At 53.3% G+C, this 18,592-nt stretch overlaps 2 protein-coding genes across 3 annotated transcripts; one reads left to right on the top strand and one right to left on the bottom strand.

The window, feature by feature from the left end:
- The first annotated feature begins 2,458 nt into the window (after positions 1-2,458).
- On the top strand, positions 2,459-16,591 carry Cables2 (Cdk5 and Abl enzyme substrate 2). The gene is made up of 10 exons (XM_021193648.1): positions 2,459-2,818; positions 10,728-10,799; positions 10,896-10,988; positions 12,030-12,107; positions 12,947-13,055; positions 13,491-13,656; positions 13,935-14,038; positions 14,369-14,475; positions 14,640-14,844; positions 14,935-16,591. Exons 1-10 carry the CDS (start codon positions 2,463-2,465, stop codon positions 15,073-15,075), a joined length of 1,431 nt encoding a protein of 476 aa, XP_021049307.1. The 5' UTR covers positions 2,459-2,462; the 3' UTR covers positions 15,076-16,591.
- Positions 16,592-16,819: 228 nt separating this feature from the next.
- On the bottom strand, positions 16,820-17,913 carry Rps21 (ribosomal protein S21). Of its 2 annotated transcripts, none has more exons than XM_021194390.2 (6): positions 17,847-17,913; positions 17,601-17,663; positions 17,434-17,497; positions 17,207-17,278; positions 16,978-17,033; positions 16,820-16,889 (listed from the first exon to the last, which is right to left on the bottom strand). In XM_021194390.2, the coding sequence occupies exons 2-6, from the start codon at positions 17,648-17,650 to the stop codon at positions 16,880-16,882; spliced, it is 252 nt and encodes an 83-aa protein (XP_021050049.1). In that variant the 5' UTR covers positions 17,651-17,663; positions 17,847-17,913; the 3' UTR covers positions 16,820-16,879. The 2 variants fall into 2 exon arrangements, with proteins under 2 accessions (XP_021050049.1, XP_029392486.1); XM_029536626.1 differs by having other exon boundaries at positions 17,601-17,684; positions 17,847-17,910.
- Between the last annotated feature and the right edge of the window lie 679 nt (positions 17,914-18,592).

Genomic DNA, 18,592 nt, shown 5'->3' with positions numbered 1-18,592 from the left:
CAGGGCAAAGACAGGTACTGTCGGCAAAGCACCAGTCAGGATCCAGTGTGGGGAAATAAGGGAGAAAGAAGCTGCCTTGGGGAGGTCAAGGAAGGTGGCACCTGAAGCTTAAATTTGGGTTTTTAGGGTTGCATAGGAGTGTGCCAAGCAGGAAAAGTTCCTAGCATGCTATTATAAACATCTAGATGTGTGCCAAAAGGTCAGGGTGAAGGCCAAGGAGAACTCACTTGACCATAACTGAGTGAGGAAGGCTGGAGCTGGCCAAACCAAGTAGAAAGGACTACAGCATAAAAGGAAAGCGTGGGTGCAACTGTAAGAGCCTGAAACTTCTGGAACTTGATAAACTGTCCCTGGGACTGGGTGAGGCCTGGGCTTAACAAAGTACCATTCTCTACTGAGCAGACCTGAGAGGCCAGAAGGACTAAATTCCAAGGAACAGCCAGGTGTGTGTGTGTGTGTGTGTGTGTGTGTGTGTGTGTTCAAACAGTTACAAGATTCTTGAGCGTTTTCAAATTTGAATAAAACACAGGCTGTATGTTTTATCTACTTCGACCTCCTGGTCAGGTTTGGTCTGTGAGGGGGAAAAAAACCACAGCACCACACCCAGGAAGAGGCCAAGTTCCTGTTTAAATGTCCCTCAGTCACCTCACAGGTTCCACAGTGTCTGCCAATATTGGGGTCTAGCTCTAGGGCTATGTCCTCACTCGTGGTACCCTGGCGGGAACACTCCTTCTTGTCATCCCTGCTGGACAGTGGCTTCTGTTAGCCATGAGTTTGTTGTCCCTCCATATCAAGGACTGTTCACATTAGCAGCAAGGACCTAAAGCCGTTGTACCACAGGCCCAACACTATCATCTCTCAATTACCCATCCCAAAGCAGCTTAAGCTAGCACGTCAGTCATGCTACCAGAGACCAAAACTCAGAAAGGCGAGCTGCTCTTATGGTCACTTACGGACAGTAGCTGCTAACAGCGGCCTGAGTGTGAAGGACATCACACCAGGTCAGCAGATACCATGGCCCCCTGACAGAAATGACTCTGGGAGTGCCCACCACTCAATGGACCAAGCCCTGCGTTCTACTAGACAGGAAAACTGCCCACCTTGTCACTGGTTCCTGGCAGGGGGTAGCTAGGAAAAGGCAGTGGAGAAGAGGAGGTGGCAGAACAGAATAAGGGTTAGCCTACTTGTTCAGGGTGAAAGGGAGACGCCATGGATAGAGGGGGTGTCTGACAGAATCAGCCTGCCTGAGCCTTGAAAGCAGGGAGGGAACTGGCAGTGTGGACTCCTATGGGTCACACCACCAATGGCTTCTTCCAAGCAAAAAGCCACTTCCCAGGGATCCCTGTCCCTCAACCAACTCCACTCCAGCACCCATTGCAAGTAGCCACAGGACCAGAGCAGGCAGTGACCATAGACCAGAAAGAACATCAGGGAGATTTTCCTTTGTGTTTCTTCAATGATCCATTGAACACTTTAAAGACAAGAAGTTGCCGGGCAGTGGTGGCGCATGCCTTTAATCCCGGCACTTGGGAGGTAGAGGCAGAAGGATTTCTGAGTTCGAGGACAGCCTGGTCTACAGAGTGAGAGAAACCCTGTCTTGGAAAACAAAAACAAACAAACAGACAAGAAGCCCACATGGGATCTGGAGAGAGCAGGTGGTGGTAGGATGGAGACTCTCTACAGGTAAGGACCGACACACACACACACACACACACACACACACACAGACGGTACAGAGCCAGAAGGGTTTGTATACTCCACGGAGGAAACTGAAACTCCAGTATCATGCAGACTCAAGACCACGTCCATGATGCAACTGAGGCAACCCAGGAAGGTGTCAACTGTCCTCAGACCATACACGGGTGTCTTCAACGTTCAGTGAGGAGGCCAGGCGGCACAGCCCCGGAAGTTGCGGGCTCTGGTAGAGCATGGATGGATACCTGCCCAGAAGAACCCCAGAGCTGAAGAAACACCCCGGAGCAAGTGACCCCCGACAAGCCCGCACCCTGAGTCTGCAGCCCATAATGAACATTCGCTGAAGGGTGCCCTGTACACTGAGTCCAAGAACAGGACACAGGTTCCGTGCACCCACCGACCTTGCCGTGTTTAGCCAAATTACGACAGACAGAATATAACTACCGCTAGGACTCAGGGGAGCGCCTGGCCACCGCACAATCGAAGGGCTCAGAGGAGCCTTATTTGCATGCAGGCGTGCCGCGACCAATGGACAGGGACCGCGGAACTATATTTGCATATAGGCGCGCTGCGGCCAATGGGCGGGAGTGACGGAGTGGTATTTGCATGAAGGCGCGCCGCGACCAATGGACAGGGACCGCGGAACTATATTTGCATATAGGCGCGCCGCGGCCAATGGGTGGGAATGACGGGGTGGTATTTGCATGCAGGCGCGCCGCGGCCAATGGGCAGCTGCGCGGCGGCGCGGCGCGGCGGCGCACTCGAGCATGGCCGCGGCCGCGGCGGGAGGAGCCCCGGGTCCGGCCCCCGGCCCCTCCAGGCCCGCGCCGGCCGCCCGGAACCCGTCGGCCGTGCCGCGGAGGCGCGGGGACTCCCGGCGCCGCCAGGCCGCCCTCTTCTTTCTCAACAACATCTCCCTGGACGGACGGCCCCCGAGCCTGGGTCCCGGAGGCGAGAAGCCACCGCCGCCGCCGCCACCGCCCACCGAGGCCCGCGAGGCGCCCGCGCCGCCGCCCGCTCCACCTGGAGGCCTCCCGGGGCTGCCAGCCAGGCCCGCGCCCCAGGGCCTGCTCAGCCCCACGACGGCGCCCGCCGGCCTTGGCCTGGACGGGCAGCGCCAAAGGTGAGTGGGCTGGACGGGGGGCGGCTGCACGCTGGGGTCAGGGTGGCCTAGAGGCCTAACCAGCACTCCGGCTGTGTGACCTATGGCCTTGGCAGCCCGGGGCACCGGGGGATGGTGAGCCAGGTCCCTCCTCCCAGGTCACAGGGTAGTTGACCTGTGGGTTCGGGTAAGCCACAAGCTCGGCAGACCTGGACATGGTTGGGATGAGGTGGGTCCATTCACCCTCCACACAGGTATGGTCACTTGGTACCCATCAGCTAACACTCAGAGGTCTGGGTGAACCGGACTGGTCAGCCCAGGACGTAGGGTCAAGATGACCAGCCCAAGATCAAGGTGTCGGGTAACTAGGGAAGGGGGTTCTTCAACCCATGATGCAGGGACTAGGGTCGTCCAGTGGTCCTTCATTCTAGTACGTGCCGGCCCATCACTGCAGCGTGCAAGAGTCAGAGTGGCTTGTAGTCCCATCTGCCCTTGACTGGGGCTGAGGTGATGTGGCAGCATCAGTCCAGAATACAGGAGCTGAGTTTGGGATTAACTGAAGCTGGTCAGCCTACAGATGTAGGGGATAGTTCCACTAAAGCTGTCAACTCCTGGATATGGGGTCAGCTCTTTATCTTGCAAGTCCCCTGAAGATGGATTTCGGAGTTCCCTTGGTCTAACTGACTCTAGACACATCCCTCCACTGGCTACCCTACACAGGGACTCACAAACACTTTTTACAGGCTGTGTGTCCAACTCAGCTTATGGGCCAGGGTTTTACCTACATGGTCTCATCTCTTCTCGGCCTTATACACCTGGCCAGACCTCCCTGCCCACTGTCCCACACCTGCTGGACTCAGGGTCTGCAACATGTAACTCTTCTTCCTCCCCTGCCTGGATTCTAGGGTCCTTCACCCTAGCCCAGGACAGCTCTTATTCCTCACTATGCCCCACCCCCCACCCCCAGGCTATGCTCACTTCCCAGATGGCCACAGCTACCAGGCACCATGTGGATCTCAGCCTGCTCAGCCCCTTCTTGCATTCTCAGCCTTCACCTAAAGAGTGACAACAGGAGCCAGGTCTGGACACTGAGATCCCTTCTGGGCCGCCCCCACTGCTATATATCCAAGCTCCTGCCAGGTGGCTGGCTCCCAGGTGTGGGAAGCCCTAGGCAGGTCTGTGATGGGAAGAACTGTCTGCCTTCTGACTCTGCATCACATATCTGTGGCCAGAAGAGCCTCAACTTTCTGTGGCTACCACCTCAGCCTACAGGTAGGGCCAGGCCATGCTACTCCATAGGAAAAAGAGGGATACAGTGGGGACAAGGGGTCAGTTTGTCCCAGAGTGTTAGCTGGACCCCTTGTGAAGGCTGAAACGTTTGTGGTTGAGGCTCCCTTTGGTATCCACGCCGCCCTAGCTCTTCCAGCCATTCGTCCTCACCCTCCTTCATCCTGACCCCTGTGCTGTTGCCCACAATACAGCTGCGTACGGCAGACATCTTCTTCTGGGGCTGTGCTTCCGAGTTCTTGGCACTGCCCTGGTGTTGGAGAGTTGTTATCCTTGTGTGGTCACAGGCCTTCAGCAGGAGGACAACGGTCTACCCCCAGTTCCCAGTCTGTGGGTAGGAAAGACAACAGTGGCTGGCCTCCTGAAGGCTGTGTCACAGTGAATGTAGACCAGCCATCCTCCATCCGGTAGCTCTGTGACCTTGAGCAGCTGATGGGTGTCTTACAGCCTCAGTCTCCTGCTCTGTGATATAGGCTGACAGAAGCTCTTTGTCCTTGATCCTACCTTGGGCTCTCGGGACAGTCGCTGCTGATGGTCTGCGAAGGGCTTTGAGCTGTTTATTGTCTCTTTTACTGCGCGCCTGGGAGTAGGCTCACCTCTAGGCTTTGTGGTCCCATTCAGAGTGTGTATTCCAGCTGCTTGCCCACTGCTGCCTTTTAGAGAGCCTGTGTGTGCACCTCCAAGGCATGGAGACAAAGGTAGCTCGCAGCAGCAGCACTTTTCCCCCCAGCCCTGGATGCCAATCACTGAAGGTCAGGCTGTAACCTGGAGGTGCTTCTGACCCCGTACAGTTTCCACAGGCCTTGGGTGCCGGTGGCTTTTGCTGTGTTGATCCCTCTCCTTCTCTCCATGGGGGTTCCTCCCTGCATGGCCTCACAGGCTTTTCCTGTCCTCCTTTCACCTTGATCCCTTCCTAGGCCCCAGAGGCTTTTGATGGATCTTTTTGGGGAACTACTTCAACTCACTACAGCCCTGCTCATGCCTGCTGGAGAGATGAAGAGGAAGGGAAGGTCCCCTCAGGCAAATGACTTTGCAAATTGCAACCTAATTGCACCCACCATCAGAGAGCTGGGCATACCGTAGAGGCAGGAGGCTGTGTTCTGCTTTGATCTGGAAGAGGGGCCTAGGCCAGCCCTGAGTAGCACCTGAGCCGCTTAGAGGAGCCATTGAGCAACTTGGCACCTGGGTATTAGTCTCTGCCCAGAATCTGCTCACTAGGGGCTGAAAACCACTGGAGTAGTCAGTTCTCTAGGACAGCCCAGTTGCTGACCCTGCCTCTGAGGCCCCACTCTTTCCCTGTGAAGCTGCTAGACCACAGGCCTCTCTTCATGGAGTGCTGTGAAAGAGACTCACCCGGAGACCATGGGGTATTTTGCTTATTTGTTTGTTTGTTTGTTTTTAGCAGATACAGGTCTGTGATGAGCCAAATGATGTGCTGGGGCAGGGGAACAGAGCCCTGGGCCCTGACTGAGTGCTGTTGTGCTTCCTTAGCAGAGGAGGGTCCCAGACCCCTGAGCATGCTGGCCAGGATGGGCTCCTCACTGGGGGCTTCTCTGCAACCTGTCATGTGACGGGTGACTCCTGAGTCTGTCCCGAGCCTGCACAGCCCCTCCACTCTTCCTGGATCCCTAATGGGCACAGAATCAAAGCCACAGGGACGTGGTCCCACCTAGACCTCTCCCCATCTCCCAAGTTCCAAGTAAGGAAGCCTGTCACGTACCAGTTGCTGTTTAAGGTCTGTAGTTAGGTTTCAGGTACTGGCTGAAGAACAGAGGAAGGTGGACTTTAGTAGCAGCAGCAGAGTTGTTAAGGGGCAGCTCTGAGCTGTTAGGACAGCTGAACTGCTCAGCAGTAGCAGCTCTTAGCTAGCACCTTCCCTCTCACTCTTGACCCCTGGCCTCTTCATCCCCTGTCACATGTAGAGGGCTCCAGTCGTTGCCATGTGACCACACCCATGGAGTAGAGCAGACACTGTCCTGTATGTCTGCAGCTGGAGGCACTGAGCTTGGGTCTACCACACTTGGACTTTTCTAGTTGTCTGGAGAGTGTCAGCTGAGGCGACAGAAAGTCCAGATTGCTCCTCAGTGTTTATCTGCTTTTAGCTATTCTCAAATTGAGGTGGCAGGCACATGGGAACAGTACAGGAGTCCCCGTGGACATGCAGTACATGCCACCGTACACACTCCAGAGAACAGCCCCTGGGTTTCCTCACACCCTCCTCATCCGTCTCCTCACCAAGACACCCACTGCTACATAGAGTATCATATGATGCATCATATTCACAGACATCCCACATGTCATCCCTTACTCTGGCCAGCACAGCTGGCTCACAGTGGGGTCAGTTCAGGGCACACTATGGGGTATGATCCTGTCTTGTCTATGAAGCATGGTGTCTGCACCAGAAGAACCTGGCCGTTCCTCAGAGTAGCTGAACTATACACATGGGCCTCTACTCCTCTGTTGCCAGCTGTTTGATTTCAGACAAGTTGAATGGCTCTGTACCTCAGTTTCCCTATCTGAAACTGAATAAGAGTAGTGCCTACCTGGTACAGTTCTGACGATTAGATTTACAAATAGCATGCTTGTGAGGAAGGAGAAAACCACAGGGAGCAACATGTTGGACCAACTGGGAACATTGTGCAAGCTCCCAGGGGAGCATGCCATCCCTAAAGGGACCGGAAAATAACAGGAAGAGCAAGCTGGGCGCCGGAGGAAAGATCTGCCACAGCCCTCCCACACTGTCTCTGAGGACTTGCAAATGAGATCCCAGGGCCACGATCAGCCACCTGGTTTTGCCTGGATAATTACCTCAGGGAATGCCATGCTAGGCAGATGGCCCTAAGGGCCTCAGAACAGACTCTTCCCTCAGGACCCACCCCAGGCCAGCTGCTTTTCCCTGTCCTGGGCTTCCAGCCCTTAGCTACTCCTCTCTGGGCAGGTCTGCCCCCACCACTCAACATGCAGTGAGCATCCTTCCTGCCCTCTGGCCATGCTTCTAGACAAGGTACCTGACCCACTGTCCTCCAGAGCCTCTGGGTGGTGTCTTGTTCCTAACACAGGCCCAGCTGGTGGCTGCAGGGTCCTCTGGAAGTGGCACCAAAAGCGGCATCAAAGCACCAGGTGTGTCAGTCAGTTCACGCTGGTTGGTTTTCTGCAAATTCCTATGACTTTGTCATTTAATGGATGTAAGTGACCATGTAAGAAAGAAGGGAGAACCATGGACTGGGGTCACTGTGACAGTCTCGGAGCCCACCAGGACCTGGAGTGAATGGCGAGGGCTTGTGTGCTCCTGGGCAGCCAGGGCTCTCTGTGCCATCCCCACTCATGGGTGAGTGTCACAGCATTTGACAGCATTTGTTGGTGTGAGGTAATGGCTATATACCTGTTTCAGCAACAAGCACAGGCAAGGACATGGTCCAGGGATCTTCATGGCTCTGCCTGGCAGGCAGGTCCTGACCATGCCACACCTCATGCAAGCCAACTATCCTGCTGGAACGGGGCCTCAGTTAATGGTGCTCCAGGGACAGTATGGATCTGGTGTTAATCAGATGCAGCTCCCCAGAGTTCATGCTCAGGAAATGGCTACTGCCAGACGTTTGGCACAGGCCAAGGACCTGTGTACAGTAAGCACACAGCAGTCCTGCAGGGCACCTTCTTGCACAATGAAGTCTAGAGCCATTCCAAAGCCCCTGCAGACAATGGGCTGGTAAATTGTATGTATGGATGTTTTACTTGTATGTCTGTCTGTGTACCATGTATTTGCTTAGTACCCACAGGGGTCAAAATAGAGTGATCCCTTAGAACTGGTGTTACAGATGGTATTGAGCCACCATGTGGGTGCTAGGAATTGAGTCTAGGTTTTCTGGAAGAGCAACCAGGGTTCTTAACCACTCATCTCCAGCCCCAAGCAACAGACTTTTATTTCTCACATCTGGAAGCCAGAAGCCCAAGAAGGTGTGGCAGGCTGCCTTTGAGGGCTCACCCTTGACCTCATAGACTTGTCCTCCCTTGTCATCACATGGTCCTCCCTCTGTGTGTCTGTGCCTTAATCTTAAGGATACCAGTCACACTGGATTAAGGGCCACCCCAGGTAATCTCTTTAAAGGCCATATCTCCAAGCTCAGTTATGTTCTTGAGCTTAGTCGCATCAGACACACCCACAAGTCAGTGAAGCCTTTAATGTTGTAAAAGAGCTCCCCACCTGTAAATCTGGAAGGACGGACAGGCCGATGTGATTGGGAGCTCTCAGGGAAAATACTGCACTGGGGACTGACTGAGTCCCCTCTCTGGGAGACCCTCTGCACCCCGCCAGCCACAGAACCCTGAAGGAAGTTGTAGAGAGGCCCTGGTCTTCAGTCCTCATTGGCATTCCTGCCTGGGGCTTCTGGCTGGAGGCCAGCCTGGGGCTTTCCTCTCCAGGTACCTGGAAGTCCTTGGATGTCAGGCTCACCTCACCACTGTGTCTTCAGTATGCCTTTGCCTGCTGGCCTCCAGCACCACTGGAGGCTTCCTAACTATGACATAGCCACTTTGTGCTTTGTGCCCACTGGGTGAGAGGAACTCGGTACAGAGTGAGGCACAAGGACAGCATGCGTACGTGGAGCAGCAGTTAGTACAACTGAGGTGCAGTCATCCCACAGGCAGGTGGCTCAGTTCTTTATTTGAAAATGCCCGCACGCCGGGCGTGGTGGCGCACGCCTTTAATCCCAGCACTCGGGAGGCAGAGGCAGGCAGATTTCTGAGTTCGAGGCCAGCCTGGTCTACAAAGTGAAACCCTGCCTCGAAAAAACCAAAAAAAAAAAAAGAAAAAAAGAAAATGCCCGCACAATTGCTGAAGTCCAGGCAGGAGTGGGGTGGCTCATGTATGTTCCAGCTTCTGTTTGGGAAGCCTCAGACTGTATGCCCCGGTGAATTCCTTGGCCAGATATCTACTTCCAGGACTCTCTTGGAGTGAGGACTAGTGAGAGTGTTTGACATATATCACTAATCCTTAATGGTCCAGGCATCCTGCACACAAGCTGAGTCAGGTACATTTTTTGTTTGTTTTGTTTTGTTTTGTTTTTTGAGACAGGGGTTCTCTATATAGCCCTGGCTGTCCTGGAACTCACTTTGTAGACCAGGCTGGCCTCAAACTCAGAAATCCGCCTGCCTCTGCCTCCCGAGTGCTGGGATTAAAGGTGTGCACCACCACGCCTGGCTGAGTCAGGTGCATTTAACAGGTGTGTTCTAGGGTCTGGAGTGTAGCTTAGTGGTAAAGCAACTTGCGTACCATGTGTGAGACTGGAGATCTTCAACATGAGATGCATGTACTCACATGCACGCACATGTATATACACATACAGATGCTGTGGCAAGAAGTGACAGAATCATTGCATTTTATGACCCTTTGTCACAATGATTGGTGCCACAGTACTCCTGGTGACTTATAGGGAGTTAAGATACGTGGGTGAGTGGCTTTTGAAGGAGTTGCTTTTCTATGTAATCCCAACAGGCAGCAGTGGAGGTTAAGGGGTTAGGAGCTCGAGGCTATTTGCAGCTACCTATAAGTCTGTGGCCAGTCTGGAGCACATGAGATCCTGCTTTTAAAATTAAATAATAACAAAACAAAAAGAGATAAGGTCTCATATAGCCTTGGCTAGCCTCAAACTCACCATCGTCCATACTTCCATGCCTAGCTGTTCCTTATTTTTTCTTTAATAACATACCACATGGCTGATAATAGGAAAATAAAGACGGGAAACTACAGTGCACTCATGTCTAGATACAGGCCCTCATTTTTAAGGCTGTGCAAGGGAGTCACGGTGTTTGGCGTTCCTCATCCTCAGCTTGAGGCTCCTGGTGACTCTGTGCTTTCAGGGGGCCCTGGCACAAACTTGTCAATGGCGAGGTCTTGGGCAAGCTTCAAGCTCAGAACACAGACCACCCCTTCCCTTCCCACACTGTGAGATTGTAGCTTTGCTGTTGCTTTCACTAACTGTGTCCTGGAAGAACCAGACGATCTGTGACTAGTCATTTGCCCATGGGACCAAAGACTTGAGCTTGTAGTCCTGGTGTGAAGGTAGGGTCGCCTTCCTCGGCCTGAAGAAGCCTCTTCTGGCACACGGTGCTGGGAAACAGAAACAGCCTCCCACGTCCTGGCCTCCTGGATAAAGGCACTGGTGACCCACGGGGATCAGTGCTCCCAAAGCAGAGCTGTCACCTTCCTTTAGTGACAGTCACCAACAGGTCTTCCTGAGGGACAATGTGGAACTAGAACCCAAAGTCCACAAGGAAATCTAAGTTGTACATTTGGAAAAGAATGTTCTAGACCCAGAAACAGCTCCTGGGAGGAGTGTCTGTGTATGTGTCGTGTCTGTGTGCATGCATGTGTGTATCCCTGTGTATTTGTGCATGTATGTGTGTACATACATGTGTATGTACATGTGTGTATTGGAACTGCCATGCACTAGATGCTTTCCCTTAGGACAAGGACAAGGACTTCCCCATGCTGCAGTCTTGATTCAGGAGGTCTTGAAGCCTCTTGGTTTCATGCCAGCCCTCCCTGCATATTCCTACACTACTTCAGTTCTGCTCAGGGACCTGCCGCAAAGGCTTCCTGGAGTCTGTCTGTTGTCCCTTCTGAGGCCATGGTGTCTTCCTACAGGAGACGAGTCACATCTCAGCGCTGTTCCCTTGAGTTTCTGGAAGACGCAGTGGGATGTGCCTCGGTGCAGAGGTATACACCCCGCCTGCCCCTGCTCCAAGGCCTCTGACCCCAGGAGCCACAAGAAAGTCCAAGGAGGGCAAGAACGACCTGCTTTTTACCTTACAGAACCAAGCATGCATCTGGATCACCAAGACACAAAGGCCTGAAGAAAACCCACTTCATCAAGAACATGAGGCAGTATGACACAAAGAACAGCAGGTGGGAGTGTGTAGGGCCTGGCCTGGGCTGCCACTGTGCTCCCTGTGCTGTAGGACTAGGCCGTGCCTCTGGAGGCCAGAAATATGAGACCTGGCCCCTGCCCTTGTTGGCAGCAGCCCTTTCTCTATCACCCATTATCCCCTGACCCTCTATATTAGTTGAACACTGGCTAGTATAGCCAGGCCAGCAAGCCACCACTGTATAATCCCAGGGAAGGGCCACCAGCTGGACACAGATCTTAAGAAAAAGAGACTAGGGAAAGCAAAAAATGCCTCCCCACCCCCCAAATGTGCCCAGGATAGAAGGTGCGGCCATATTTGGGGAGCATATACAAGATAAGGCATGGTTATACTTGGCAGCACTAAGAGTTACACTGGGGACACACAGATGGAGATGAGGTATATTGGGGGACATATGGGAGGCTTAACTCAAACTAGTGTTTGGGTCCCCAGAACAGTACTAAGCTAGAATCTAGGCAGCTGCATATGCCTGCCCTGGTAACACACTACCTGTCACTCTGATCTCCTCTGATCACACTACTCTGTCACTCTGAGTCCCCTTCCCCACTGTAGGTGACAGTGATAAGTGTGCCCAGGAAGTGTTGCTGCAGGACCTGCAAATCCAAAGTACTGAGACAACAAGGTGGCCTATGGTTTTAGCTTTGAGCATCCAGGGGCCCCAGTCCTAAGCCCCCCTAGATAGCTGAGTTCTGTATTATATCCAGGTGTTCTCTATCAGCCGTAAGCCTTGTGTTTATCTGCAGCCTATTGCCAATGAACTTTGGCAGCTTCCTGCGCCCTCTCTTTGTGCAAATGAAGCTGCCCTTTCCTGGGTAACCTGTGCTCCCAAGAAATGAACTCGGTGGCCCTATGCCTGGGAACAGGGAACTTCCTAAGCAACTCTAGTGAATCTGGCCCAAGTGCTAAGATGCCAGACCTGGCTTCCAGAATCCAAGTCCCCTTGGTGGCTCTGGCAGTTTCCTATCACCCAAATGTAGACAGGACAGAGTTCCTGCCCTGCTCTGACCTCGGCCTCCCACAGGATTGTACTCATCTGTGCCAAGCGGTCCCTGTGTGCGGCCTTCTCAGTCCTGCCCTATGGAGAAGGCCTACGGATCAGGTAAGAGAACGCCCATGCTGTGAACACGGGTAATCCCTGGTCCTGCTGAGCACAATCAGTGCAGCCCACTCTTGAGTGTAGGCTGGGGTCTCAGACTCATGGGGGTCAGCATATCCTCTCCCACCACAGCCTAGGAACTTGCATTCCAGGCTCTTATTCCCCGGATCCACAGGTTCTGTTCAGACTATATGTGTGTGTGGGGGGGGGTGTAGATGGATGGATAGATAGATAGGTACGAATAGGTTGGCTATATATATAGGTTAGCTATATACAGGTGTGTATCAGTAGGCTATATATAGGTTGACTGAGATATTTCTGAACCTCTCTCAAATAAGCTCCTAAACCCCAGCCCAGGCGATTGTGTCCTGAGTGTAATTCAGGGAAGAAGGAAACAGCTGTTGGGGCGGGGCAGTGTTGTATGTGACCCCACAGAACAATAGTCGGCAAAGAGAAACCTCCTGCCCAGAGTGGGAGGTAGCCAGTTCTCAGGATCCCAGGCCAGCTGCTGAGCTGTGTGGCTGCAGTTGAAGGGACTGAGGTACCTGGGAAGTGAATTTAAGCTCAAGTCCGGTAAGTGTTCAGGGATGTTCCGAGTGGTGGCTCCCAGGTGCTATGACAGATGACATCTATCCTGTCATCCACAAGGCAGGAGTAAGATATAGGCTGCCCTCAGGTTAAACCTTCTGTCATGTACCTCCAAGGTCATGCCCGTCCCCTTCTCCTGTGTTGAGGACTTGGTGGCAGGAGCATTCTGTGTGGGTGGATTCCCTGTGGGCTGAGCATCCACCCACTGACCACAGGCAGAGGGACTACATCCCTCCCTCTCATATACATTGCAGTGACCTGAGGGTGGACAGCCAGAAGCAGAGGCACCCATCCGGCGGCGTTTCTGTTTCTTCTGAGATGGTCTTTGAATTGGAAGGCGTTGAGCTGGGAGCAGATGGAAAGGCAAGAGCCCTGTGGCCAGCCATTGGCCAGCAGAGTTAGGCAGACAGGCGCTGCACATTAAGGCACAGTATTGGGAGCGAGCCACACCCCGTTCGTTATACCTGTCACTAGCTGGCTCATGCCACCCAGAGAAAGGGCGTAAGAGTACACCATACACGGCCACTGCTAGCTGTGGGTAACCCAACTGCTCCCCTGGGTTCTCCACATAGAGCCTTGGTTCTGGACCAGTAAGTAGGCCAAGGGTCTTCTTCCAAGACAGAGACTAGCCAGGCTTCAGACCACAGATTAGGCGTGGAAGCTCTGACCTGAGTACCCGCTCCAACGGGGTAGCAGCATGGCTTCAGGCTCCTCACCGGAGGGCAGAGGGAAGCAGAACTTGGTTGTACTTTCTGGCCTGGGGAGCAGAACTGGGCTCTAATGTGATTGCTTTTCCAGGTCGTGTCTTATGCAAAGTTCCTGTACCCTACTAATGCTCTGGTAATACACAAGAATGACAGCCATGGCTTGCTGCCCCAGCCTCGGCCCAGCATCCCCAGGGCTCCACCAGGTTCAAGACACAAACCTGTGCCTACCAAGTCAACACCAGCTGGCACAGAACTAGGTAGCTGAGGTCTGGGCTAGGCACAGCGATGGGCCAGGCAGCAGTACAAGCCACACTCATGCCTCTGTACCAAGGCTTCTCAGAGGAAAGGATCCCAGAAAGTGTGGGGAGGGGGCTCTGTCCAGAAGTCACTTCTTGTACCTAAGCCCTCTCCTTTGACCTGGAGCCCCTCTCAGACCTGAGCCTTGCTCTCATGCCTATCCATTATCTGCAGTGGGAGAGGGAAGGTGTGGGTTCTGATCAGGATCTAGGGTGTCAATAGCTGCCTCTGCCTACAGGAAGCGACGGGGGAGATGCAGTAGAATACAACCCCAACCTCCTGGACGACCCACAGTGGCCATGTGGGAAACATAAGCGTGTGCTCATCTTTGCTTCATACATGGTGAGGTCATAACCCTAATGTAGTTCAAGGTTTAGGTGATCCACACCAGACTCAGAACAGCCATCTCAGGGTGCCTTGTCCCCACCCAGCACCAACAGGTATTGGGAAGGGTCGTACGTAGCCAAGGGCAGTGTGCCCAAGCAGGATAGCCAGCCATGCTGGACATCTGCAGTCAGCTCTGAATGCCTGGCAGGCTAGGCCTATCCAGAGGATGGACAGACTGAGCCATGTTATCCTCTTGGAAGCCCCACATGCTTATGTGTGCACATCCAGGCTGTAGGGCATCCATTCCCAAGCATCTTGGCCCACTTACCTCTGCTTCTGTTATAGACCACCGTTATAGAGTATGTGAAACCTGCAGACCTCAAGAAGGACATGAACGAGACCTTCAGGGAGAAGTTCCCTCATATCAAACTGACACTGAGCAAAATTAGGAGGTAAGGGAGAGCTAGGCAGATACCCCTTCCCAGCCACCTAACCTGGCTCTGGGCTTTCTCCATGTGTGCTGACAGCCCACAGAACATGGCACAGCCATGGAAGGGAGGCTGCTGTCTCATGACATAGATTCGCCCCAGGGACATGGCTCCCATCCCACCCACAGTTTAAAACGGGAGATGCGGAACCTTTCTGAAGAGTGCAGCTTGGAGCCTGTGACCGTGTCCATGGCCTATGTGTACTTTGAGAAGCTCGTACTGCAGGGCAAACTCAACAAACAGAACCGCAAGCTGTGTGCTGGAGCCTGTGTTCTGTTGGCCGCCAAGATCAGCAGTGACCTCCGCAAGAATGAAGTGAAGCAGCTTATTGACGTGAGTGTGAGGTGTGCACAGCAGGCACTGGGCCTTAGGTGGGGACACAGAAGGAGCTAACCCACTCACCCTTTGTTCCCTTCACTGCAGAAGCTGGAGGAAAGGTTCCGGTTCAACAGGAAAGATCTCATTGGATTTGAGTTCACGGTGCTCGTGGCTTTGGAACTGGCCCTGTACCTCCCTGAGAACCAAGTGCTACCTCACTACAGACGCCTCACCCAGCAGTTCTAGCCCAAACAGTGCACCCCACAGGGAGGCTGCTTTGGCAGGAAGGCGAGTAGCTTGGCTAGAGCACTGACTAGTGTCCCTGTTCCTCGTCCAGTAACTGCACTTGCCCCTCACAGCCCATGGCACTCTTGGCTTCCTTGGAAAGAGACACTGTTTTTATCTTGGGGTGGAGCACACCTCTCCACCTTTGAGACCCTCCCTGTTGAGAATTTTCCTGAAGCACAAGAACAGCATGGGGCTTGGCTTGCTTTTCATGAGCCTGAGACCAGCCTGGTTTATGTTGTGAATCCTGAGGTCCAGCCTTCATTTTGCCTACCCATGAAACCATTCCTGTAGACCTAGGTGTCCAGACCTTCTGAATTTGCTACAACTGCCAGGCTTCTGTCTTCTGGTGCCTCCACCCAAGCAGAGCTCCCCATCAGCACTCTTTTATTTTTGGCCAAGATACAGGAAAGGGCAGGCACCTTGATTCTGAGTCTGCTCTCACTGGACCTTGTTAAAGCATCTGCCACTGTGAAACCCATGTCACATGCACAGCAGTGCTTGGCCAACCCCTGCCTCCTGCCAGCACAACTTTTCCCTGTGTCTCTGTACCGTTTTAAGACAACCACTGAGTGTAGGCTCTTGACTTTCCTAAGCAGTATCATGATGGAGAAAAGTTATAACTTGAGATTTGGTCTCTATGGGAACAGACAATGGCCCATTAAGGCCTGCTGCTGACTTTGAACCACACTTGATCCTCAAGCAGGAAGGTACCGATCCTGCTACCTGTCATCTAGGCCAACTTGCCACTGTCTCCCTGTTGACATCAAGAGCTATCCTCCACCACCCCAGGCCTGTTATCCTTCCCTAGAAACTGGTCACCAGCCTGGCAGATGCCAGCCCCACAGCTCTTCACATGCTTGGTTCCACAGTCTTACATCCTCTCAAGCCTGACACCAACCAACCACCTAGGTCTATCAGATCAGTAATAGCTTAGACAGGAGCCTTGAAGGATAGCAAATACCAGTCTTTTCCTGTCCATGCTTATGCTGGTGTAAGCATGCTATGTCTCAGCATCTTTGGGTGCAAGACATCGATCCTGCAAACAGGCTATCTTCAACAATAGGCAGCCCCATCATTGTTTAAAATGAACATCTTAGGTATGGCTGGCTGATGGGATAACATTATTTAAGCTTCTAGATGTAGTAAGGTATATTAATTCTACCAAGCTGGTCTGCCGTTAGTCCTTCCCTCAGCTACGCTAAGAGCTGCTGGTATGTGGTATTGAGCACTGTTAAAGTCAACCCTTAAACCAAACATGGGCTAAACAGAGTCCTATAGACTGAGTCCAGAAATCTGAGGTATATCCATGGTGTCCAGCTGGACTGTGACCCAATGCCACAGACCTGGTGCTGCAACTGCAGCACTCAACAGGACACAGCTGTGTCAGACCTCACAATGTTGTGTATGTCCAGTAGGTTTTGAATGGAAGGTGTTAAAATGTTTTTGTTAAAGTAAAACTTGTTTTTGCAACATACTTCCTTGCTTGTCTCCTTTCAGGTAAGTGTGCTGTCCCTTTTCTAGTCACAATAAAAACACCAGCCCTGAGCCGGGTGTGGTGGCCTTTAATCCCAGCAGGTGGATTTCTGAGTTCAAGGCCAGCCTGGTCTACAAAGTGAGTTCCAGGACAGCCAGGACTATACAGAAAAAACCCTGTCTCGAAGAAAAACACCAGCCCCACATAATAAAAACAGTAAAAGCAGACTTAACTGTCACAGGTACTTAAAACTTTTATTTGTAACAAATTATTCCCGATTTCTTCTGCTCAAAAGTTCCTAACAAAGGAAAAATTAGTATTAAAAGCTGTATCTCTTACGAAGTCCCAAGCCACTCAACCCCAATGTGAGATTCCCCCATACTTACTTTGAGACAATTCCATCAGCCTTAGCCAATCGGAGAATAGAATCATCTGACTCTCCCTTTAAAATTAAAAATAAGTACCTGAGTATCCCCACAGAGCTGGCTCCCTGCTTAGCAGACAGAGCATGCACTATCAAGCCCAAAACTATATCCACAGGAAGAAAAGGACACCACTATCAGCTCAAATGTCACATGAACCGTACAAGGCAGAGGCCCATGTGGTAAAACTCACCATCCTGCGAATGGCACCGCAGATGCCGTAGGTTTTAAACTGGCCATTAAACCGACCTGTGTTTTTGTCAACCTGGGGGGATGGATTTTAAAAAAAAAAAAAAAAAGAGGTGAATGATTCGAACCCACCCCGATGTTAGTAAACAACGCGAAGAGCCAGGCTCAGGCCTGACGGCCTCTTAATTCCTTCCCTCGGGGACTGGCCTCACCGTCGGGTTCCCAGCTCACCTCGGCCACGTTCATCTGGATGGACGCGTGGTCCTTGGCAGCAATGATGCGATTGCTTGCGGAGCTGGGTAAGAAATGCACAGTGCGTTTAGTAGGTCGCGAAAGAACAGTGGATGAATGGGAGCGGGGAAAGTGGGCGCAGGAAGGATGGGGCTGCAAACGCTCACCATTTCCGCGGCACGTACAGGTCCACAAACTCGCCGGCGTCGTTCTGCATCCTGAGGCCGTCCCTGCAGAGTTACCACGCGGGTCTTGAGGCTGGTCAGGCCCGCACTCCGAGTCTGTGGGCCCAGCCAGACCCATGGCCCCCAAGCACTCCGGGCCATGTGATCGCGACCTCCCCAACCGCGCCCAGCCCACCCCGGCCCGGCCCGGCCCGGCCCAGCTCGCACACAGCACGCCGCGCCGCGTACCTGCTCACTGGTCCAGCGAGAGCGCAGAAAGGAAGTGGCTCGTTCCTCCGCAGCACTATTGGGCAGGAGGGCGGTCCCTCAGTAAATGCTTCCGGGTCACGCTACCCGTATCCACCATCCCGGAGGCCTGGTTGTGAGTTTTAACTTCCGCTTCCGGTGCAAAGACCGCTTGGCTTTTTTTCCCACAACGCACGGTCCCTGGCTCCGCCTCTAGACAAGACACGCCTCTTTCGTCAGACTCCGCCCCCACTGCGGAATCCCGCCCCTCCGTCCTCCGCTGGTTGGGTTGGACTGGTCTGTCAGCCGCCCTCGAGGGTAGGAGGCTTGTCCGAGGGAGCCGGGCCGCTGCTGGATCGCTCACTCCACTGACCTGGGGTGCCGCCAGAGCCTGGGAGGGGAACGGCGGAGCGTGGCGGAGGGAGGCGGGAACGGGAAGCCCAATCCTTGGAAGAGGAAACTGAGGTTGGGTTAAATGAGCTGGACCGCCGGCTTTCCGCTGCACGTTCATTCTCTTCAAGAACCCCCTACCCCCCTCGCCATCCTGCCCCTCCTCGCCCCAGGCCCTGCCCTACTCCTCCGGATCCAGCCGCCGTACGGTCCACACGCCTAAAGAAGTGAGTCTCGCCTGAGAGTGCACGCCTTTAATCTCAGCATTCGATTCGGGATGCCGAGGCAGGTGGATTTCTATTTGAGGCCACTCTGGACTACACAGAGTTCCGGTCTCAAAAAAGGAAAGTTCCCAGACC

Source organism: Mus pahari, chromosome 3 (genome assembly GCF_900095145.1).
Source record: "Mus pahari chromosome 3, PAHARI_EIJ_v1.1, whole genome shotgun sequence".
Lineage (NCBI taxonomy): Eukaryota > Metazoa > Chordata > Mammalia > Rodentia > Muridae > Mus > Mus pahari.
Note: the sequence above shows the minus strand (reverse complement) of the source record. Positions and strands in the feature narration are given on the sequence as shown.

Excerpts from the sequence above, each read along its gene's own strand:
- Rps21 (XM_021194390.2), bottom strand. The coding sequence starts at position 17,650 with ATGCAGAACGACGCCGGCGAGTTTGTGGACCTGTACGTGCCGCGGAAA. Across the intron at positions 17,498-17,600 it reads CTGTACGTGCCGCGGAAATG|CTCCGCAAGCAATCGCATCA; the intron begins GTGAGCGTTTGC and ends TTTCTTACCCAG. Across the intron at positions 17,034-17,206 it reads GCGGTGCCATTCGCAGGATG|GGAGAGTCAGATGATTCTAT; the intron begins GTGAGTTTTACC and ends TTAATTTTAAAG.
- Cables2 (XM_021193648.1), top strand. The coding sequence starts at position 2,463 with ATGGCCGCGGCCGCGGCGGGAGGAGCCCCGGGTCCGGCCCCCGGCCCC. Across the intron at positions 10,800-10,895 it reads GGATGTGCCTCGGTGCAGAG|AACCAAGCATGCATCTGGAT; the intron begins GTATACACCCCG and ends TTTACCTTACAG. Across the intron at positions 13,056-13,490 it reads AGCTGGGAGCAGATGGAAAG|GTCGTGTCTTATGCAAAGTT; the intron begins GCAAGAGCCCTG and ends TTGCTTTTCCAG.